At 45.8% G+C, this 24,052-nt stretch overlaps 1 protein-coding gene and 1 long non-coding RNA gene across 2 annotated transcripts in view; both read right to left on the bottom strand.

Annotated features, from left to right (window-relative positions):
• Nucleotides 1–5,802: 5,802 nt before the first annotated feature.
• The window catches only part of LOC131480593 (uncharacterized), a 128,299-nt gene continuing 110,049 nt past the window's right edge, over nucleotides 5,803–24,052 (bottom strand). The window contains exon 2 of the long non-coding RNA XR_009245648.1: nucleotides 5,803–6,225. This is a non-coding gene — a long non-coding RNA (uncharacterized LOC131480593). The remainder of the gene's footprint in view (nucleotides 6,226–24,052) is intronic.
• NAA30 (N-alpha-acetyltransferase 30, NatC catalytic subunit) lies at nucleotides 7,630–23,297 on the bottom strand. The gene is made up of 5 exons (XM_058666493.1): nucleotides 23,131–23,297; nucleotides 22,073–22,802; nucleotides 17,421–17,544; nucleotides 15,111–15,166; nucleotides 7,630–9,474 (listed from the first exon to the last, which is right to left on the bottom strand). Exons 2-5 carry the CDS (start codon nucleotides 22,799–22,801, stop codon nucleotides 9,337–9,339), a joined length of 1,047 nt encoding a protein of 348 aa, XP_058522476.1. The 5' UTR covers nucleotide 22,802; nucleotides 23,131–23,297; the 3' UTR covers nucleotides 7,630–9,336.

The following is a 24,052-nucleotide window of genomic DNA, read 5'->3' as shown; positions in this document are numbered from 1 at the left end:
ATATTATGGATACAATAATTCAAAGATTTGAAAGCAAGGCACCAAAATAATCTCTTTATTTCATTTCCCAGAAACTTTTTGAAGCACCCTCTTCAGAAAGATAGTCCTTTAGCTTAAAAAGCAGCTCTCCCGGGCCCATATTCTCCCAGGCTCATTTCCTAGGGACACTCATTCGCACACACACGACTCCTCCGCTTGTAGAACATTCTTATCTGGGCTCTGGTAGCCAAACTTCACAGCCACATTTAACTCAGAGGATACAGAATAGAGGCCAAGGTTTCACAGGATCCCAAAATGGGGTCCTCAGCCCAGGTGGCCACTGCCATTTATGTAATCTTGTATTTAGGAACTGTGTTTGTGTTCTCAGATGCCCAAGAGCTGGACAGGTCAAAGTCACCGTCTGACCTCTGTCCTTCACCCCATGGGTGGAACAGGATCTGAATACATAACCATACGACGTTTCAGTATGTAACCATGTCACAGCAACTGCTATTTAATCATCACTGCAAACACAAGTATGTGAAATCACATTTATCACATTTTTCAGATGAGAAAACTGAAGTATTTAACTAGCTAGTCCCACATCAGATATATTTTGAGATTGAGTCTCTGGTTCCAAAGTAGCACTTTTAATGCTAGCAGACTTGGGGTTGGTGAGCCCGAGCCTTGCCCGGGCCCTGTCCAGAGCCCAGATGTTGGCAGCAGCTCTGGTTTTCTTGCTACAACCCTGCTCAATCCCATCACTCCCTGATGAGAAGAAATGCAGAGGTAACTACTCTTCAGCTATTTGCTCAATGGACCCCCAGGCTTGTGTTTACAGACCGTGGCACCGTGGCCAAGTGGCCCCTGCAAGCAGAAACCCTATTTGCAAGACCTCAGCAAAAGCAGGCCTGCATACGGAGGACCCCGAGACGTGATCTCAACAAAGGGTCAGGCAGGTCAGGGGGTAGCCAGTGTGGGAGCTGTTGCCTACCACCTCACTGAGGCCTTCCATAGGGGCTCGTGGGCCAAACGGTGCTGGGGTGCTGATGACCAACTTCCCTCCTGAAGGGGCCGACGGCTCAGACGTGTCAGCCCGCAGGAGCAGCCAGCTGCAGGGGATGGCACTATTTCAGACACTTTGTTCTATAGGCAAGCCACTACCTCTCTCTCTCTGTCACTCACCCTTGGCTAAAGACAAGCTACACCTGAGAGGAACACAACTTTTCAAGGCAATGCCCTAACTATATTCAAACATTTCTCTTTGTAAAGATAAAAACCCTTCTGCATTAAGACTCAAACACTGCTACTCAATGCTGATCTCTGCTGGCACTATTTCTCCCTGTCCTGCCTGCTTAACTAAGTTTCTGGCCCTAACTGTCTCTTTGCCTCAGCTTATTTTTTTCTAAATTTAAAAACAGCCCTGCTCCATGGCCTGGATTCTCTGGGTTGCGTTGACTAAAGAGATGTGTCCATGCACTTGACTTTGCCAGTAAATTCACTTTATGGCTATGACTTGGCAAGCATTTGGGGTGGAGAAGACAGAATATCAGGTGGCCAAGTGGGAAATTTTGGGTTACAAATGAGTAAAACTTGCAAACAACATAAAGCTTTAAAAGCATTGTTAAAGCACTAAAGCTGTCCCACAGAACTACAGGTTCAGGGAAATAAACTTTAAAACAAAGTGTCCCCTTGCAGTGTTTATGAAACAAGATTTTGTTCGAGATAAAAACAAAAACAAAAACAAATTGGACTTCTCAATTCCTGTAAAACTTTATTGTCTTAGGTGAGTCCAGGCAATTAAATATTTGACCTGGTTTTATAAAAAGGTGTTTATATACAACAAATACCAGGGACTTTGCTTCTTTTAAAAAAAAATGTACAAAAATGATCCAGAAGAAGAAAATATCTAGGCTTGTGGTGGTTTTTCCAAATCTTTGACTTGTCAACATCACTGGGACCCTAAAAGACAACTTGGCAATACCCTCTTAGATCTCACAGAATTGAGGTAGCCCCGAGAGCCTGCTCGGGTGCCTCAGCCTGCCTTGTTAGTGTCTGGGCCCAGGGCAGGTCCTCAGTAACTGTTCAATGCATACTGCCTCATCATCTCACGACCTTGGGATGTCGAGGCAGGTGCTAGCAGAGGATGGCTGTGACACGCTGAACCAAGGAAGCAAGCCGTGGAGGAGCAGAGACCAAGGGACCACCAGTAAAAACCTTTGTGGACTTCAGGTCCCAGAACTCCTCTGCTATGCACTTTTTAAAAATCCTGCAACAATTCATTTGTGTTAATAATTTTATTCTCTGCCTACTAATCCCTTCCAGGCACTATTCTGGACAGTTAGCAAACACAGGCATGACCAATTGCCCAACTATCATAAAGCTCCATTCCAGGGAAACTACACATGCACAAGTAGGGAAAACAGGCTCATCTCCCACAGCGCTTGGAACCCCGGCATGAAGGACGAATGTGAGACAGGTATCATGGCTTCATCTTATAAAATCAAATTGTATCATCCCAGTATCAAAATATCACAAAACCATCACCCCTGAGATCTGCTTTGAAACTGTAAGAAGGCATGGATAAGGCCAAATTTGCCTTACTGTGGGACCCGGCTAAGTACACAGAGCGTTTATTATATCCGTATACTTATTTCAATAGTTTTTTCTCTTCATGTGGTATAGCCTGGGTATTCACAAAGATTTAGCATAATATTTAAGACATTTAAATGACATTGTAAAACAATAGCAAAATACAAAATTACATTCCATATCCTATAAATAGTAGCTTCCACTTTCTATTTACTATGTATTGGGCTACTAGCATGTGAACGGATTACCGTAAATTCTCTAATGATCATTCCACCATTTTTATCAGGTGCTGTATCAGTAGAAGCTGAGAGAGGGAGCAGATATCTTGCTCAGAAATTGACACGTCACAAACCAGAGGGCCTGGGTTGGATTCCCAGCTTAGCCTCTAGTTCCTGATGCCAGCTTTCTGCCAGTGTAGACGTTAGGAAGCAGTGCTGATGGCTGTAGTACCGGGGCTCCCGCCCCCTACAGCGGCTGGCTCCCAGCTGCCGCCTCAGCCAAGGCCACGCAGAACTGCCGGAGTCAATCAGCAGGCAGCAATGCCATCCATCAATCTCACCAAGAAACACACCCAATTCTACCAGAATGAAAATAAAAACTACATGTTCACTAACAATTCCTAACTTGAAAAAACTACCACATAATAATGCAAATACAATGCCCACTTCACCCTGATAGAGTTCATTTCCAAATCATAGGAAGCTAGTAAGTAGACTAGGCCAAAGACAATTAGAAGTCATTTTGCACGTGCCTAGTTAATACTTGGGCTTCAAATTTCTTATTTGTGCTCACAGAATAATCAAATAGAATGCCAGCTGACTATGCAGCCACCATGTACAGGCACGACTGGAGACAGAGGGGACATCCAAGTTCAATGGCAGTGGACTTAGCTTTAAGGCAGCAAGTGCAGCACCCTTAATATGGTCACAACCATGGGCATCTGGCCCTAACGGTGACAGGAATGAATCCCCCCACACACTGGGGCATTGAGTATTTCATGAACATAAAGCTTAACAATATCTTTTTATTAAGAATTTTCATGCAACTGTGTACTTTAATGCAGCAAAGAAATGCAAATAATTTCCTTAATGGAATTAGTGCATCCTTTCAAGATCCACGACAAGATAGTACTGCATGATTTAACTGGCAAAATATTTAAATCCCAAGAAATATTCTTAAGAATGAATACATAAGGGGCAAAATTAAGCATCGTTCACGTTTGTGCTCCCTGCTGGCTTTTTTAAAGACAGGTTTCTTTGGAATGCAAATAAAACAGAAATCTTCACAACAGCAAGTGAACAAATGGGGGAACATACTGCCTGGACACAAACCTCACCGAATATGTTCACTAAAGCCTCTAGGTCCGCTGCATCAGAAAGGTCTGCTTTTAAGAAATTTCAATGTAACACACTCATAACAAATGTCTTTATATAATTTCCTTAAAAGCCAGGTCCTTCTTCCTAGCAATATCATAAGTTATTTTATTTACAAACACAAAACATATTCTCAAGAAACTGAGGTATTAGATTTATACAGCAGAGGTAATCACGAAAATTCAATCTAACTAAAAAAAGTTATTTCTTATTACAACAACCTTACACAATTAAAACTAGAAACTCTTCCCGTGTCATACACATTTCTCAGACAGGTCAACTTTGGCACTTGGGTGATATGTTATTCCTACTGTACCTTCCAACAATAGATTTGCATGGAGCAAGCAATGGGCTGTGCAGGGCACCAGGTACTGCTGGCCAGGTGTTTATCACTCCCACACCTGGCCCTTGAATGAGTTACACTTAGCCAGGTAACCAAGGGTATCAGACAGAAGTCATGGGACACAGCGAAGTTCTCTGGTCTGCGCAGAGACAGCAAACACCAGCCTTTGGGCTCGTCAACAGAGTGATCTGACGACTTCATAACTGAGCCAGGAAGATGGCAGATTCCTGCGCTCCAGTCTGACCCCTCAGCAGGAGATAAATCCTGTGCGGAAGTGAAACACGATTCCAACTTCATCCACAAAGGGAAACTACTGGTAATGACCACACAGAATGTTCTCGGGTCAAAAGATGACAGTCTTAGCAGAAACCCATCCTGACACACAGCCATACCTCTCTGCCATGCCACTTTGAACACAAGCCTGCAGGCTGCTTTTCTCAGAAAGGCCACGCCACAGCGGGCGCGACAGGAGGCAGTATCCCAGACGGACTGACAGTCAACCAATACAGTTCAGCTATACGCGCTTGTTCAGATCCTTCTACTTCATATTCCAATGAATCAGACAGTACTTTTTTAAAATGCCATCTTCAGTTACTGGTCTTTAAATATCACTTAAGCTATATTACAATTTCACAGCCACTGCACACACGCGGCTCATCTCAACAAACAACTAAAAATTCAGACCAACACATTGCAGGGGCTCAGAAGCTATGGCAACCAATGGCCGCCACACTGCAGGGTGCCACAGCACAACCACCTGCAGATGGCTGTGCAAAAACTCACAAGACTGTGAAAACTATTTAAGAGCTGCCTGTTAAAAGGAGCATCACTTCATCTCTGGGCTACAGGGTAACAATCAACTGTGTTCCTAAGTGTGGGAGAATACATCGACTTTGCTATCCTTACTGAGTCTGAATTAAGAGTTCCAGGAACTTGGGAATTTTCACACTACTATAAAGAACATTGCGAACAGGTAACAGGCATGACAGAATTTTGCAGCCACGTGACTAAAGTAAATCACTTCCTGTTATTGCTAACACACAAGTGTTATATCAAAGTGAAATACCAAAGCGTACCTAACTGCTATTTAATGTGCCTCCTACGAATGGGGCGAAAGGTCTATTGACTACTGCTGTCTTTTACCTTGGCACCAGCAGCGAGAGGAAAGGCTTTGTTGACATGAGCCCTCGGGCAAACTGTCACAGGAAGAAACTGTATAGAATAAGGACTAAAAACTGGCTTCTGCTTTTAGTACACAAGAACACTCTCACGCAATGACACTTGAGTGGCTAAGGTGAGTGCTTTTAGGAAAATCGAGTTCACATTATTTCCAAATTCACTTTGTCAGAACATAAAGTAGACTGCAAGCTGCCTGTCAACTTCTTTCACAGGATGCTTGCCCAAGAGGCAGGAAGTAGGAAGCCGAACAACTTGCTTCTTGCTCTTGCTGTTCTGAGTAGGGCAAAGAACAATCAGAAAATGCACACAGTTGCATCTTAAAGAAAAACGCAAACACAACATAACCATACTTTATTTGACTGCATCTTAAGACAGCTTGCACATTTCAATTCCCGGTAAATTCTCTCTCTCCAAAAGGACATGGGACAATTTAGGCAGCAATATCCAGTCACCACACAACAGTGCGATGTTTTGAGACACAAGTGATGTTTTATCCTGAACTTCCACCGGATGTGCCCGTCACTTGTGGCTAGGTTGTGACTCACCTGAAGGCGCTGTGACATGGCAGCACTCCTCTCAGTGATGCCAGGGGGCACTGAGAGCCCCTGACACGCTACCCTTACAGTTTTATCTATGATCCTGGGAAAGTGAGGACGCTCATGATTGCTAGTCAGCGCAATATACATATCCAGTCTTACACATGTCAGCCCATATCCTAACACAGGGCAAAGGTAAGGTAAAATGTGACCAACAGGGGTCCTGCGCATGGCCTAGTGGCTAAAGTCCTTGTCTTGAATGCGCCAGGATCCCATGTGGGCATCGGTTCTAATCCCAGCAGCTCCGCTTCCCATCCAGCTCCCTGCTTGTGGCCTGGGAAAGCAGTCGAGGATGGCTCAATGCTTTGGGACCCTGCACCCGTGTGGGAGACCGAGAACAAGTTCCTGGCTCCTGGCTTTGGACTGGCACAGCGCTGGCCATTGCGCTCACTTGGGGAATGAATCAACGGATGGAAGATCTTCCTTTCTGTCTCTGCTCCTCTCTGTATATCTGACTTTGCAATTAAAATAAATAAATCTTTAAAAAGTGACCAACAAATCCACTTGTAGAGATTTGCTGACCAAATGTGGATGATAATTTTGGATAGCAGACAAATTATTAAAACCAATTTTTAATAGTGACTTTATATTTACTTGTTTTGCTCACTTCAAACTCAAAAACTACTGTCTGGTTTCTGATCTTTGAACACTTCCGGAGTAGTTTCATCCCAAAGTAAGGGAAATTATAATCAGCCCATACATCAAAAAACGGCAGTAGAGCTTCCTCACCGCCACCATATGCAGCTCATGGAGCACGTGTAACAAGGCTCAGCAGAACCAACTGCCAAACCAGTGTCAGTGGATGGCACTGTCAGTCTTAAAAAGAGGCAGCACCCCACTGAAAGAAAATTGCACCAATTTTGCTCTGTTCTTGCCATGTGAACCCACTCTATCAAATCATAACTGGAATTGGATTTAAGTTTGCACAGGAAAAACGAATGCTGAATGTCATCAAGTACTAACGCTGCTTCAACATGAATGTCTTTGGTGCTGAGTTACCACGCTAAAGCTGAAAAGTTTATACTTAATGATGCTCATAAACCCAGTTAAAGATGTAAGGGATACACAATATTCAATTTAAACCAGTTTAACAATACACTAACCATTTGACTTTTTAGTCACATAGTTAAGACCATGCTAACAAATGCCCAATCAGTTCAGTGTTGTCAGCAATTCTAGCGAGAAGAGATCAATAATTTCATTGACAACCAAAAAGACAAAATGGTTGAACTGATACTTTGCAACTGGCCCCTTCAGCCAGTCCAGCGGACACATGTTCATTCACAATCGATACAGAAGAACCCGCCAGTCAAATGAAAGGATGGAAAAAAACCTGAAGACAAAGCTTACTGTTTTAGTTTCCTTCAGATTAAACATAAGAACAGAGGCATGGCTATGACTGGTATTCTTCCAAATGAAGTCTGACCACTCAAGACGGTCAGCTGAAAAGCTGAGTCCTGGGTGGCTGCCGCATTTTCTCATAACCAATACTCTGCCCATAAACTTTCAAGAATAATAAAATAATGAAAAGTTTTCTTCAAAAAAAAAAAAAAAAAACTACAAATGATCCCACCAGCAGGAAATTTTTATTTTCATCAAATATAAATTGTGTATCTTTATTTGTAAAATTATTTGACCATGTTCACCTTTTCAAAACACTATACTGAGCAAAGAGCAGCTTTTCTTACCAAAAAAAAAAAAAAAAAAAAATCAACAAACTTTCCTGAAAAGGGGCCTTTATCAACTGTCAATGGAGGTAGGGTTAAAAAAAAATACAGTAATTACAGCCATAAAATAAAATTCAAACCAAATCCTGGAGCAGAAATAGAGAATATGAAAATGGAAACAATAACACAATTCCTAAAAAACATTTTCCACAGAGAAATCTTGTTTTCTTATGGGTACCTAGGTTTTCCAGTTAAATAAGTTATCACGGGTGTACTGACTCGATTGAAGGCAACTGATTTTAAACCTCGTTACACTGCGCTGATTAGCCAACACATGTAAGCTAATACACACGGGTGGCTGTTGAGAAAACCCACACAACTCACTCTAAAAAAGATTTTCATTTTCCCCTTTTGTTTTTCTGGAGCAATAAGGCAAAGCTCCTCAAAGAATTTGCTCAAATAAGTGAAAAGAAAATAAAGCAGCTTATAATTAATAAAAACGCAACTTGAAATTTATTTCTAAGACTAAGAACCAAAAATGAAGTATTTTAAGAAAAGGAAGCTATGCGAATCCAAATCAAGTGGGGAAAAAAAAATTCCAGCTACTTTATAAAAGCTGTTCTTCACAGCTTTGCAATAATTCTGATTAAATAAATCAAAGCAATTTACATTAATTTTCTATCGCTTTCCCAAAATCCCCTCACTTTCAAAAAAAATTTTTTGAAAAAAATAAAAAAAGTGCATCCAAAACCCAGCAATTCCATCAACTTCCTCATCCCCTTGGGAGCCATTCCTCAGAGGTTTTCCAAGTAGATTCAACTTCTTATAGCAATGAAAGGACTTGTGAAGTAAGCCACTCTGCCACTCACCTGGAAAAGGTATCCAAATTATACAAATCTGAAATAATTTATTATCAAATTTTAGAATTTAAATAAAGACAAAAGTTCGTCTGTCAAGGCCTGAAAGAAAAGGGCAGCATGCAGGTAAAAGGAAGACAAACACGGCTATCTACACAGGCAGGACAGACGCGACTTCGCTGCTGACGTCACTCGCAAGACACGCCCCGCCCTACGTCTATCTCATTCACTAATCAATGAGGTACCAATATTCAAGACTGGAAAATTTAATATTGAGAAAAACAAACAAACAAAGAGAATTAAAATTGAAGCTTTTCTCTCACCCCCTTCAGAAAACTATGGTAGGCTTTGTGTGAAATGTTAGTATAGAGACTTTCACACTCTACGATGGTTTTTCTTAAGAACAAAAACCATGTTCCGCTTACAGGTTCTGTAATAAAACGATCATCGTGTAAAATCACATCGTCAGCGGACTTTGCAAGTGAACACATCAATCCTGGCTACCAACTGGCACATCTCCTCGGTACCAAAAGAACTTCTGAAGTTTAAAACACTCTTTTTAATTCAGAACAAATGCGCCATGCCAAAGTGCAACAAATATTGTGCGACAATCAACGAGACACTGACAGAGAAGAGCTGCATGGAAATTACGAAATCCACCTGCAAAGCAATTCCGCACAAATTGCATTGCATGCAAAGGTCGATCCTGCACGGGGAGAAGTCGCTCTGTGGTGTCAGGACGTCAGTTTCTCAACGCAGCCACAGTTTAAGCCGCAGTGCATCAACTCCATTTAAATAGTATCTGAACAGCCGCTTATCTCGAACAAAACCAAGGTTTTCATAAAGTTTCAAAGCAGACTTGTTCGTTATTTCTGTTTCCAGAACGACCTTTAAAGAAATGAAAGAAAGTTGTTACAATTTCATAATTTAAAAAGCCCTCACAAAGCAAGCAAAGCAGAACAAATTTGAAAGCATACTCATTTAATGAAAATAATGAATATTAATTATAACATACTAATAAGCAGAAAGAACCCAGAAAAGCAGCTGTAAAAATGATAACCAGTTACTGTTGGTCAAGGGAGGCGGGACCAACCTCTGTTTTGATTACTGTGATGTTTGTAGTTTTTAGTAATGTTTTTTTACTAAAACAAAGATGAATTATCACTTCATGAAGACAGATGACAAAAAAAATAGCAAAAAGGTTTCCAAAAATGAACCAGAACTTGAAATTTTTCAGCTCGATCTTCAATGCCTATATTTTAGTAAATATCATCATTTAGTACAGAAACAACGGCCACATTTATCTAGACTCAAACACAGCCTGCAAACACTGAGTTCCAGTCCTGTACACCTGTTTGGACGCTTTCTAAGGAGTCCCATTACAACACAGCATGCTCATCTGCTTACACGATACTTGTGGCTGTTTCTTGATTTCAGGGCAGACTTGCTGATGCTCCATAAGCCTCAACTAATTATTCTTTTGCCTTCTGCAGAGAAATTCTGCTGTACCCAGACCCAGACACTCAAACTTCAGGGTGTATCACAATCGCCCTATTCAAACACACTGCTGAAGGTTTAGTAAAACAAACTGCTGGGGACCCAGTGCAGTAGCCTAGTGGCTAAAGTGCTCACCTTGCATGGGCCCAGATCCCAAATGGGTGCCTGTTCATATCCTGACTGCTCCACTTTCCTTCCATCTCTCTGCCTGTAGCCTGGGAAAGCAGTAGAGGACAGCCAGAAGTGCCGGTTGGTAGCCCTTGGGACCTTACACCCACATGGGAGACATGGAACAATCTCCTGGCTCCTGGCTTTGCATCAGCTCAGCTCTGGCCGCTGTGGCCACTTAGGGAGTGAACCAGTAGACAGAAGATCGTCCTCTCTGTCTCTCTTCCTCTCTGTAAATCTGGCTTATCAATAAAAAATAAATACATCATTCAAAAAAAACTGCTACGCCTTACCCCAATTTTCTTTGGAGGTTTGTGATGGCATTTGCATTAAATTATTTATTCACTTGAAAGGCAGAGCGATAGAAAGAGGGAGACAGAGCTTCCATCCACTAGGTGACTCCCCAAACGGCTGCAAGGGACGGAGCTGGGCCAGACAGGCCAAGCCCCTCTTCCGGGTCTCCCACGTGGGCGTGGGGTCCCCAGCGCTGGGGCCGTCCCCTGCTGCTGTCCCAGCGCACTGGCAGGGGCTGGGTCAGAGGTGAGGCAGTGAGCAGGTCTGTACGAGCTGTCCTTCCGGAACACCAGCACTGCAGTGTGTGGCTTTACCCAGCACGCCACAGCACTGGCCCCCGAAGCCGAACCTGAACAGACTGCAGGGTGGTGGCTGGGAGGCTGCCTTTTTGAGAACTACTTCTCCAGACATTATTGGTATCAAAACTTAACTGAGGAACACAAAGTATTAACTTCCATTTGGGTTTCTTTTTCTCTTCAAATATTACTGAACTGGTAGCCCTGAAAATAAAGAACTAACACTTTGGAATGCTGTTTTTCTCATTCCCACCAAAATCGGTCCCTAGCTCATCCTCCCAACTTTTACAAACATAACTCTAGCTGTATTTCTCTTCTGATTTTCAACCTACATCCTTGAGCATCATCAACACTGCGAGCCAGCGTTACCCACTCAGGGGCCTGGAGTTCAGCGGAAGTGGCAGAGTAAGTGAAACGAAGCACAATTGAGGTATGCTGCTCTGCCTTTCCCAGCTCAGGTTTCCTATAGTCTAAGCAGTGGAGAAATGGCAGTGGCCTCACTGCCGCAGAAGCTCAGCTCCACAGCTCCCCAGCCAGTAACCGGGACCTCGACCCCTCTAACAGAGAGCAAGTCACTCCCACATCATTTTCACAATAACCTCAAGAAGTTGATATGCTTATTTCTACGTTCTAGACTCTTGAAACTTCAGGTCACAAGTAGAGCAAGGACAAAGCAAAGCAAATGGGCCGACTGAGGGTCCAAATCCACCTTCATTTACTGTTTGGCAAATTAAAATAAATATTCAAAGCACACATGAAGTCAACAGCTACATAAATACACACTTGAAGTGTGATTAAGAGTTGAATCCAGGCTTAATGGCATTATCCCAGATCAATAAAGAGCAATTACACAGAAAAATTACACAAAGGGTAAATTAGTTAAAATGCAAAGATTACTGGCACACTGATTTTCGACACAAAGCAATCATGTGTTACTTGACGCAACAGAAAATGCCAGGGATCGGCCCTGTGACGAGCGCGTGAGGCCAGCTCCTGGCCTAGCCACGTGCCGTATCAGACAGTCCGCAATCAAGCCCCCCGCCTCTGCTCCCGCAGCAGGCCCCTGCCAATGCGCATCATGGAAGACAGACGGCCCAAGCACACGGGCTCCTGCCATCCACAAGGAACAGCTGGGGGGTTCCGGGTTCCAGGCTGCAGCCTGGCCCAGCCATGACCGTGGCGGCCATTTGGCGAGTAAACCAGTGATGAGAGCTGGGTCGCTCCCTCCCTTCTGTCATTCTGCTTTTCACATAAACAAACCCTTTAAAACATATATATGTAAATACGGAGCAGGAGAAAGACTAATAACCTTCAAGCAGGAAAAAAGCTTCTTTGTAATACTCTGTTCTTATCAACATATTAAAATGAAACCTGGGTTTATACTGGAAATTTATTAGAAAGCTACTCTAACAGTATTACATAATACAACAAAAGACGGTAAGGTTTTTCTTGGTTTGAAAGAAGCCTGTCAAAATTGAATTCTGCTTAAAGTGAGACGCTCCGCTGAGACGCTCCGCTGATTCTCCTGGCAGCGGGCCACCCCCGGGTAACCCAACCGCACAGGTTGACAGCACCTCAACGCTCCAGGGGCGCGAGTTTCTGCAGGACAGGAAGCTGGGCTCAACTCAAAGTAAAATTACATTTTTATTGTTTTATAATGGGCCACTGTATTCTGGAGTGCAATTTCAAACTTTCCCTCAGAACAATAAATTACATACAAAGGCTATTTTCACATTTAAGTTTTTTTTAAAAAAGAAAAAGGTATCCCAACAATGTGGTTAAAATCTGTAAAGGCTGTTTTAGTCAAACTGCTAAAACCATTTATTTAAAATCATACAGCAAAGAAAGCTCACCCAGCTATATTCACCCTTGCTTAAGTAATTTTACAAGTACCAAAAAAAAACAATCAGCATTAGGTTTTTAGACCCAGGATGAAAAGAGTATTTCCATCCTGAAATACACCACTGATTTAGGATTTAATCTTGAGATTAAAAAATAGAATAACATCTCTGCATCATACCTTAGAACTTTCAACACCATTTAAACATGTGACCAGTTAAGACAAAACCCACAGGGGAACTAGGCAAGCAAGACCAGGTTAACTCGGCAAGAGCTTAACCGCAGCAACATTACAGTCCCTGTTCACAAGAAATCGCTCCATCTTCCACATCAGAACACGGTCTAGCATTCCAAAGGTTGCTCTGTACTCTTGCACAACTTCTGTGAAGCCTGCCGTCTCACCTTGCTGAGCTAAGCCCGTGTGGCTATTGTCCCAAGAGACCGACAGGTTAACAGCCTGAGAGTGGCGGGAGATGCCCAAGTGCCGGGTCCCTCCCCTCACACGGAGGTCAGCGAAGGGTCCTGGCTCCTCCCTGCTCTGCTCCGCTCCAGCCAGGGCTGCTGCGGCCATTTCAGGAGTAAATCAGGAGGGAAGATCTCTGTGTCTCCCTCTCTCCCTTCCCTTCTGAAAATCTGCCTTTCAAATAAATACATAGATAATAAAACTTATGTATCAAAAAAAGAAAAAAAAAACTTATACTCACCCACATTCTAGCCCCGCTCTCCCCTGCACACTGCAGCTGGCAGCTACGTGAGTGACTTGGCTGACTGTACTTGTACTTTTTGATATTAAGAGCTGTGAAGTCCTAAGACCCTGCCCAGTGTGTACTACCTGTCTGGAGTAAACTGACTTCTCTTCAACCTCAGAGCAGCATCCCTGTGCCACCCAGCGGTCTACGAGCCTTCTGCCGTCGCCATGACCATGCCGGCTGGCCCGCCAGGAGGGAGGCTTGCGCGAACAAGCAACCTGTTGAACACTCTGCACTCAGTCTTTGCACACTAACATGAAGACATTCTCAAAGCTACTGCTAAATTGAAGAAACAGTTCTTGCAGGGTCATTACTTTGTGCTTACAAAATGGGAGGACCTACGTCAGCGCCACAGGAGCTGCCGGCAGAGAGGACGGGCGGAGGACGCGTCGAGCGCTGCGGACAGCGGACACCTGAGGCTCACATCCCACCCCGGGGGCCAGTGTGCGGCCTGACCCCTCTGCTTCTCATCTAGCAACCTGCTAAAACGCTCCTGGGAAGCAACGCATGACCGCTCCGTGCCAGGGCTCCTGGTCCTGGCCGCCGTGACCATTTGGAGGGTGAAATAGTGCACGCAAGACTCTCTTTCTTACTCTCACTTTCAGCCTTTCAAATCAGTTAGTGAACAAAAAGAAAAAAAAAAAAGAAAAAGCCAGACAGCACCAGAATGGTGGAAATTCTGTGAACAAAACTACATGTGTACTAACTGTATAAATGCCTTTAATTAAAAAAAAAAAAAACCTTTTGAAATTCACTAAACTGCTTATCAAAATCTATGAAAAAAATTACCCTAATTTCATGTATTTTCAAAACTCTCTAAGGTATACTGACCGCCCCCCAATAATGACAACTGTCATCTGTACTGCTCGTAAGATAATGAAATGCCACCCTGCGACCCCCGAGCCACTGCTGGGATGTTAATGACACCCACACTACACGACGGCAAATGGTTATATTCCCAAACATCACCGCACTTCGTGAGCAGCTCTCACACACAATCCTGTAAGACACGAGCCAACGCACCGCCCAGCAGCCCTCACAGGCTCAAGATGCTCGCAGGTAACAGATCTGCACTTCCACGCTTCCTCCCTGCGCCCCCCCGGCCTAGCACTATTGTATAGTTTCAATGTGAAATGTGTATTTCAATGCATAGCATTCAATGTGAAACGTCTTGTGTAAGAGCTGGCAGCTTTCTCAAGGTTTAAAAAGAGAGAAAAAGAAAAAAGGTTGTAAGACATAAAGGACAACATGTAAGCCAATGACAGTTCAGTCTGTAAAAGCGCCTTTTTTTTTCTCAAAATCTGTCTTCTTTTAACTTATGAGTCGCTTTGTTTCACCATACAGACTCAGATCCTCACTCCCCCTCCCCCTTCCCTTTAACTGCCACCTCCCTCTTATTACTGTTCCCCAAATTATTACAACATAATCATTCATTCACAATGATAACAAACTACCAATTGTAGGCTGAAAATGACTTAAGATTTTACTTTTACGTTGTTCAGAATTTTTAGCTCCACTGGTTTTAAGTTAAAATTCATGTGCTTGTAAATAGAATATCATTTCCCCCACAAGCTGCATTTGTCCAAACAGTCTGCAGTGGAGTCTGAAGGATTACTACAGGACAGTTAGACAAACACTCAGGGGAACACTGCCCAGCATCCAGCAGTCACCATTCACTCACCTCATCACAGTCTCCTTCAACCATGGCATAAATAGCTTTCTTAACCAAGTTAGTACCTGGAATACAGAGAGCAGTTTTAATAAGAGGAAGACATAATTTCTTAAACACACCCAAGTTGATATTCACAATGAACACAGATATGACAAAGGCTGGTTTCTCTCTCGATTCCCTCTCAAAGATGATCTCAAATTAAATGGCAAAAGGTCAAACTGAAACTGAACAGCCCAGAGAAGTTGCAGCTGCCATCTAACTTTCCTAATGAAAGACCTACTCTTCATACATTTCTTTTTCTCAGGACAAATGAATCGCTCCAAGCAGGAGACTGTTCTAATCTGTTTGAAGAGAGGACAAAAAGGACAGAGAAAGGTAGGAGCTGAGATGGACAGAGCGACCCTGAGACTGGGCAGAACTCAGAGCATGCCCTGCCCAGTCCTGCCAAACAACTCTCGAATCCAAGGACAAGAGCTTGACAAGACGCCTCGGCGGCAGGCTGCGCCCACCGTGTCCAACGCCCTGGCTCGGCACTGCGAGCCTTCTAATGAGCATGGGCACGACTGCTGGCACTCCCATGTCAGGATTATGTCAGTGAATGTCCCATAAAATGCTTTCTAATTCTGGGCTGCTTGTATCTGTTACACAAGAGCAGTTAAGGGGGAGGGGAGAACTTCCTAATCTAATTTTAAAAGAAGCAAGCCAAATTCTATTTTGAAAGTACACATGCGTACATAAGCTGCAAACCTACAAGTCCTGGGTCCTACACTCCGAGCCAGCTTAGCACTTCACATGAGCCATCATCAGCTCTTTTTAATGCACCAAAGCCTCCAGCCTGGTCTGGGAGACAAACCAAATCCACGGACATTCCTGGTGGAAAGTTCACAGCTGGCACTATGATGTGGCAAGTAAACCTGCTGCCTGCAATGCTTGCTTCCCACCGGGATGCCAGGTTGTGTCCTGGCTGCTACACTTCCAATCCAGTTCCCTGTTAATGACTTGGGAAAAGCAGCAAAGAATGGGTCAGCTGTTTGGGGCCTGGCCACCATGTGAGACCCAGACGAAGCTCCCCGCCCTGGGCTGGCCCAGCGCTGGCCACTGCAGCCATCTTGGGAGTCGTGCAGCAGGCAATAGAAGATCCCTCTAAATACATAAATAAAATAAATCCTTAGTGGCAAGTTACAAGACCATGAGAAAAGTTGGTAAACCTAACATGTTTAAGTAAATCTATTCATAACATCCCATGACATGTAACATTACGTCAAACAGCCTTACGTTGGAGAATAACGCTTCTAATTCGTTTTTTAAAAGCCATGAGTAACTGGGCCTGATACGGTGGCCTAGCGGCTAAGGTCCTCGTCTTGAGCACGCCGGGGTCCCACATGGGCACCAGTTCTGGTCCTGGCAGCCCCACTTCCCATGCAGCTCCCTGCTTGTACCCTGGGACAGCAGTAGGGGACAGCCCAAAGCCTTGGGACCCTGCACCTGCATGGGAGACCTGGAGGAGCTCCTGGCTCCTGCCTTCGGATTGGCTCAGCTCCAGCCGTTGTAGTCACTTGGGGAATGAATCATCAGATGGAGGATCTTTCTGTCTCTCCTCCTCTCTGTATATCTGACTTTGCAATAAAAATAAATAAATGTTAAAAAAAAAAAAAAAAGCTGCAAGTAATCGAAGTGCTAACAATTAAACACTGGAATAGACATCTAGTATTAATGCAGGAACACTGAAGTACATTCCAGAATCTGATCTGTTCAGACAAGTGTCTGTCTTCCTGGTCCTCCCTGTGAGCCGTGGGACTGTGGTTCTTAACCATACTCCCCTGGGAAAGCTTCAGCCCTCCCACTGACAGGACCAACAAGGGCCAAGGCATGTTTTTATATCACCCAACTGATTCTATTGAAAACCATGAGCATAAGATGAGCCCACTATACTAGGAAAGTCAAAACAGAGGAGTCCAGGAATTGCAGGAAACAATTCCACTCTCCTAGTTGTCCCTGAATTATAACACAATGCCTAATGGCTGGCACTAGGTCATGGCAATTTCTCCTTCATTTTGGCTTGGCCGAGGTCCACTTCATCCACACCCAGACAGCCGCCTCGGGGCTGGGCTCCGTACTTAGCAACACAAAGCAGCTGGAATGTGATTAAAAGAACACGGATAAGTGCCATTTTCACACTTTTCAGAAATATTTGAATTATAAAATCTTACCTTTCTTCCTTTAGCTCCAAATCCATTTCCACATATTGACACAGAAGTCTTTTGTTTCAAAACACAAAAATGAAACTGTATGCTTTCAGTTAAACAGTGAGTCTCTTACCGATGCCATTCCTTCTGTACTTGGAATCCACAGCTAACATGGCTATGTAACCTCTGCGGAACATCTTTTTGTGCATATCCAACTTGCAAACGATGGCGCCTACACACTCCTCCCCCACCACGGCCTTAAAGATAAACAGACAGTTGGGAAGAGTTGAGTTCAGCAGGTGCTACACAATCGCCCGGTGAGCACAGCAATCAACCACGTGCTGCATTCCTGAGCATGAGGAGATGATGACTCCAGCAAAAGGGCGATCACAGCAGCTTCAGAAATCTGCATCCAGAATTTCTCACATGCTCTGGCTTTACAATTCCTCAGTTCCTACAACACTGGTTTCTTGCAGCTATTAAAGCCCACAGGGAAAAAAACAGAACCTTTTCCACACAGAAACATTCCAGTCCCTGATAAAACCACACGCAAGATACTTAACAGTCATAACCATTTACAATAAAGATGTACCTAAGGTAGTCGGGGGGGAGGGGAAGGAGAATACATGAAAAAAAAAAGTTTCAAGGAAAATACTGATTCACGAGAACATAACGAAATAATGTTAAACTTGTCCATTAGTACTGTACTTTTAAATTTAATATAATGAAGCTTTAGTGGAAGGCAGATGTAACAGTTGATACTTGAATGGCAGTTCAAATTGAGCCAGAAGCATATATAAACATTTTCCAGGGAACGGAGTAGCAGGTGTTACTCCAGGGGTTACTGAGGTGTATGGGTCATACACCAGAGCTTTAAAGACATACTCTGATGATTTACAGAGCTATTTTAATATAAATAAATAAATAAATAAATAAATAAATAAAGCAAGCCTTCCAGAGGGTTAAAAGGCTATAGGATACATGCTAATCATCCCATTTCATTAAGGTGCCCAGTGTCGTCACTGAAAATGTTTTTCTAGAGTTCTACAACACAGTGCTATGGCCTATATGAACGACGCAATTCTCCCCAACTGTTAAACGTGTCAGCAAAGCAGTGCTTGCTTGCTGTGAATTAGCTTTTCAAAAGAAACTATTTCAACAATAAAAACTAGGAATGGATTAGAAAAAGTAGAAGTCCCAGTTAACTTAATATTTAAACTGCAAAATGAGTAAAATGTTCTAAAAAAAAAAAAACTGTGGAGAAATCTTTCAGGCAAGATCATTCAGATCCATTTTACGCAGATCTAAACTAGGTCATGAGAAGAGAGGTTGGAAGAGATTATAAATTCTACAAGCCAGGCTAATTAATTTCTCTTTTATCAAACATTACCAAACTACTTTGGGTCAATAAGCCCCTAAAACTGTTTGTTTTCTGCCTTCTCAATAAACCAATCTTCTTAAAAAATTATTTTGAAGACATAATTTCTGCTTAACATTTCTGATTGACAAATTCCTACAGCCTGTTCTGATTTGAAAATTCACTTAATACATGCATGGGGGCGTATACATGTGTACATATATGGCACACCATACGGAGACTCATCATAGGCCAAAGGGTACATTTAAAATAAGCAGAAAATTGTTGGCCTGATTTCCCATGCTGGGCTTGTGCAAAACAAGACCTAGACGCAGACACCAAAGCCCAGGCCAACTATGCTTCCAGATTAATAACGCCACCCCGAGAGGAAAACCACCAAGCACAATGCAGCTGGACACAAATTTCAGACTGAAAAAGTTTTCAGGCAAACCTTTGTCCGTTGGCTCTGAAAGTAATAATAACTAGTTTTAAATTAGTTTTGCCAATCTTTAGGAGCAAATATCAAAAAGTAGACATCATCTAAAAATGAAGGCCCAGGGCCAGCACAATAGCTCAACTGGCTACTCTCCGCCTTGCAGTGCCAGCACACTATATGTGCGCTGGTTCCAATTCAGCTCTGTGCGTGTGGCCTGCAAAGGCAGTGGAAGATGGCTCAAAGCCTTGGGACCCTGAACCCGCCTGGGAGACCCGGAAGAGGCTCCCAGCATCAGATCAGCTCAGCTCTGGCTGTTGGAGCCATTTGGGAAGTGAACCAGCAGTGGAATATATCTCTGCCTCTTCCTTTCTCTATAAAATCTGCCTTTCTGATAAAATAATTTTTTTAAAAAGCCCAATAAATGAAGCACCTGTTGCAGCGAGGAAGGCCAGTACTGTCTTTTTTCTTGATAAAATGCTGACGAATGTAATTTACAAGAACCAGTAAAGTGCCTGTCAGATATCCAAAATCCAAGCTTCCACAGGGACGTGAGGCTCATCCTGTTAAATGCGGCCTTTTCCCAGGACGTGAACTGAAAAATCACCAGCAAGATTACGACTTACCTTCACAGGACCAACGGCTCGTCAGCCTACAGAGCGTGAAACACAGAAACTGTGTGAAATAGATTCCCAAATACAGAACACTACAAACAGAAAACTGGAGGAAGCTGGGAAGTTAAACTTAGAACAAACGGAAGTACTGTGTTATATTGCTGAAATAAGCTTAAGAAGGTCAAAAAGGCATTCACACCTGGAAAGGCTACAACTTGCAAAGAGGTGGCAGTGGCTACAAGCAGGGAAGACAGCGCCTCACATTTCGACCACCCTCTGCTTTTACATCCACTGCAACGCTCAGACAGGAAGCGTCACACTTTGTCAAGCAAGTGTTTGTAGTTTTCTACGGTTCAACCCCACAGGTTCCCCAAAGAAACCAGACAGGTTCTCAGAGGTTTCCAAGCTCTTAAAAAAGACGTTTGTAAGGAAAACCCCTCCTTGGTGAGGACAGCTGGCTGCCACACAGTGGCCTGCGTTACACACGTGAAGGGAATGCCATTTTTCAGGTTCTTGTTATCATAATTATCCTGATGAAGAGAGACCTCAAACCAGGAGCCCTTGGTTTGAGCGGCGCCTCCCTGCCTGCCATCTGGAGGACTCTCAAATGCTCTGAGTCGCTCCAATCTGTAAATGGCTTGTACATTAAAAAAAAAAAAAAAGCAAAACGTTGCAAAACGTTATGACTGTATAAACATTAAGAATTCGATTTTTCAAAAACCTGATTCTTACATGAAATTCACATTTAAAAACATGCCAACACAAAGGCCTTAGTTCTAAATGGCCTGATTGTTTCAAACTAAGGTTTTATTGCGCAATAAAGAATCTCGATTGATTCTCGCACAAGGACATCTTGCAGAGGCCCGTGGGAGGGGTGGGGGGGTCGCTGCATTCCCAGATGCGCAGGATTCAATGTTAAACTTTGGCTATAAAAAGCTAATCATCCAGAGTAGAGCGGCCTGACATCGAGCTTATCAGTCTCAAACAGCAGACAGGCCAAGAAGGGCCCATGTGACGCCAGGCCCTAAAAGCTGCCTAAACACCATGAAAACGCAACTACTTTCTAGAATTGAGAGAAAAACATCTATTTCAATTTAAAATGTGATTCGATTATATGCTTTGCTGGGCTCTTGGTACAATTAAAGCAATCCACAATTTCCAGCATTTAGTGACATTTGTAATGGAGCTATAAATTATCTTTCTATATTCACTGACATGAACACAGAACTCCCATTTTGATACAATGTTTAGAATCCTAACAATTTTTTAGAACACGGAATAATACCTAGTTGAAACAAAGGCATTAAACTGAAGTTTGAGTAAAGTTAACACAGAAAACAGTGGAACTACCACTAACTACAGTACCCACATTCTACTTCCAAATTACCACCAAGCTATAAAATGAGACAGATTTTTAAAGTACTGTCAAAACACACTTTTGGGAATTACTATGTGAAACCAAACCCACGCTCCAACAATAAATTACAGTGGTGACTTTGCCCTTCACATATCATAAAATGGCATCTTTAGTAAAACTCAAATGAAACCAATCTGAAAAACTCAAATGAAACCAATACGCTTGTGAGTTCATGCTAACAAGCATATACCTGCGGTCGATGTTTGAGTTTCACAGACTGAAGCTCGGCCAATATTACTATGAAGAAATAACTTGCATTGTATTAGCTTGTCCAATAGCCAAGTCTTTCGCTTTCATCAAAGTGAAAAAAAAAATCATTGCAACACAGGCCAGTGTTGCCAGTTTTTAGGACTATCTATAGCCATTCTCTTTAAAACAAAGAAAAGGAAAAAAGAAAGAGTAGCAACAATTCCACACAGGTTTCCTACACGCCTTTCAGTGCCCACGAGTGTCAACAGCGGAGCGGGAGAGGGCAGGCTGGCCACCACCGCGGCCACTCCTGCCCAGGAAAGGGGCAACTGTCTCTACGAGCCGAGAGCGTGTGTGCAACACTCAGTTCCCCGAGGTGGCCCCAGAAGCGCACTGACAGTGCTCAAGCAAACACGTGCATGCTCACACACTGCTGATGGGACAAGAAGTAATAAGGCTGCCCCCGCCCAGAACCGGGATCAAACCACAGGCCTGCAGAGCGCTCGCAGGGCAATTCCAGGCGGCTCAGGTGCTGGGACCCGAGACCCCCGCCCCGCCCCGCCCCGCGTAAACCCGCAACGCGCAGGCGGGACGCGGCGGAGGGGGCGCCCCTTCCCAGCACCTGCACTGACCGGCCCGGAACCGCGGTCACCTCGCACAGAGACACCGCTCTGCCGCCTGCGTCTGCGGGAGGGGACCCTGCACCCCACCTGCCCCGCAACCGCCTGCCTCTCGTGCAAGGGGTCAACCCCCTTGGCCCTGCACACGCACTTACCAAGAAGCACAGCTGTGGCCAATTGTGGATAAAATATCTATAGGTATAAATGGAGTAGGGTTCGGACAGATCTTTGGTGATCAGTCTCATAATGTCGGGCATCTGCAGCTCGGACTCGTATCGGACGTAGCGTATCGTCCGATCCTCGCCGGGCTCCACCTCCCTGCCCGAGGGGCTCCTTACACTGCAGCCGGCGCTTAGGGACGCGGACAGCAGCCGCACCTGCTCCTCCTGGTCATCGTTGTCCTCTTCCTGCCGCTGCTGCTGCTGCTGCTGCTGCCGCCCTGCGCCCTCGGCCAGTCCATTGCGCGCCGCCGCCGCCGCTTCCAGGGCCGGGCTGGGGAGCGCAGTTCTGGCCTCGTGGGGGTGCGCCGGCGGAGGGGACCCCTCGTCCGTGGCAGTCGCTCGGGGGTCCCCGTCGGGGCCGGCCGCGTTCGTCAGGACCTTGCTCTTGAGGGAGGCGGCCGCCCGGAGGTGTCGCAGTTCGGGGCTGATCAATCCGTTGAGCTGCTGCTGCTGCTGCGGCTGCGGCTGGGGCTGCGGCGGAGGGCAGCGGACGCACGGCCGCCCCTGGGCCGCCGCCTCGCGCTCCTCGTCGTCGTCCTCGTCGTCGCTGCAGCAGGCCAGGGCGGCCCCCGCCGGGAAGGGGCAGCGGGGCTCGGCCGCCGCCGGGGCCGGCGGTGCCGGAGGTGGGAGGAGGCTGCTAGGCCCAGGCGGTACCTCCGCCATCCTACGAGGAGGAGGGGAGGGAGGGAAGGCCGTGTGAGACGCTGCCGGCCCATCGCGGGGCGCCGGCGGGGATGTGGGAGGAACGGCGCCGGGCCGTGTGCGCGCGGCGGGGCGAGGGGGGGTGGGAGACAAAGGCACGAACCGTCTTCCCGGCGCTGCGCCCCCCGGCCGCCCCGATGCCGCCCGCCCGCCACCCCCCAGCCCCCAGCCACACACTCACTCCCACGCGCGCGCGCGCTCGCGCACAGCCCGCGGCCCCTCGGCGCCGCCCGCGCCCCGCCGCCCGCCCTGTCACCGCGGCCCCTGCCCGGGCCCTGCGCCCCGCTCACCCCGCACCGGTCCCCGCCGCCGCCGCCGCCGCCGCCGCTCAGCCACCGCCGCGCTCCCACTCCGCCGCCGCCGTAAAGCGCCTCGGCTGTTACCCCGGGTAAAGTTTCCTGGGCCTGGCTTTACGACACTTCCCTGCCTGCCGGCTGCCGGGCCGAGGGAAAGGGGCGGGCGGCGGGGTGACCTGCGCAAGGGGCGGGGACGGAGGTGGCCGCCCGCGGGGCCCCGAGGGCGGGGGTTCGGGGCCTGCGGCTCCCCAGACCCGCGCGTCTCTCCGGTGCGTCCTCGCCGAGCTCGCCGTGCCGGGGCCCAGGCGGGCCTTCCCTTCCCTGCCCAGCACACGCCACCGGCTCCGGGCCTGGCCACCTGAAAATGCTTTTCCGGAGCTGCAAGGTGGTGAACTTGGACCTTGACCCGGGACCTGGGGATGAGTGGGGTGGGGTGCGGTGGGAAAGCGGTTTACATGAAGCAAACTCAAGGTAGCAGATGGAGGAGAAGTTAAGATACTTTCAACTGTGAGAGCAGGAGGTTGGCAGTGGAAACTCGGTGACTTGCCGAGGGAATCCAGTTTATCCAGGCCTTGCCCCTGGGAGGCCAGCGAACAGGTGTCCTGTACCTCTTTTCTAACCCCCTTTCCTCTCCCCAGCCTGGAGAACTGGGGGTCAAGTGGGACCAGCAGGTGGACAGCTGCACGTCAGCCCAGGGGAGCGATTAGAGACAGACAAGAAGCACGCCCTAAACTTGTGACATGAATTGTAACAGGTGAGAGGCACGGATGAGGGGTGCCTGCGCCCCTCGCGTGTGACCCTCCTGGGCATACAACCTGGCTCGCCCCCGTCCGCTCTGCGGAAGCGCGGCCAGTGTGCACGCAGAGACCAGGCGGCAGTGCACCGTGAGCAAATTAAGGTTTTAAAAATGTAACGA

This window comes from Ochotona princeps, chromosome 6 (assembly GCF_030435755.1).
Source record: "Ochotona princeps isolate mOchPri1 chromosome 6, mOchPri1.hap1, whole genome shotgun sequence".
In the NCBI taxonomy this organism is placed as follows: Eukaryota; Metazoa; Chordata; class Mammalia; order Lagomorpha; family Ochotonidae; genus Ochotona; species Ochotona princeps.
This window is presented reverse-complemented; position numbering and strand designations above follow the sequence as displayed.

Coding starts and splice junctions, on each gene's coding strand:
- NAA30 (XM_058666493.1), bottom strand. CDS start 22,801: ATGGCGGAGGTACCGCCTGGGCCTAGCAGCCTCCTCCCACCTCCGGCA. Junction 15,167..17,420: donor GTACAGAAGGAATGGCATCG/GTAAGAGACTCA, acceptor TCTGTATTCCAG/GTACTAACTTGGTTAAGAAA. Junction 9,475..15,110: donor TTGAAGGAGACTGTGATGAG/GTGAGTGAATGG, acceptor ATTTCTTTAAAG/GTCGTTCTGGAAACAGAAAT.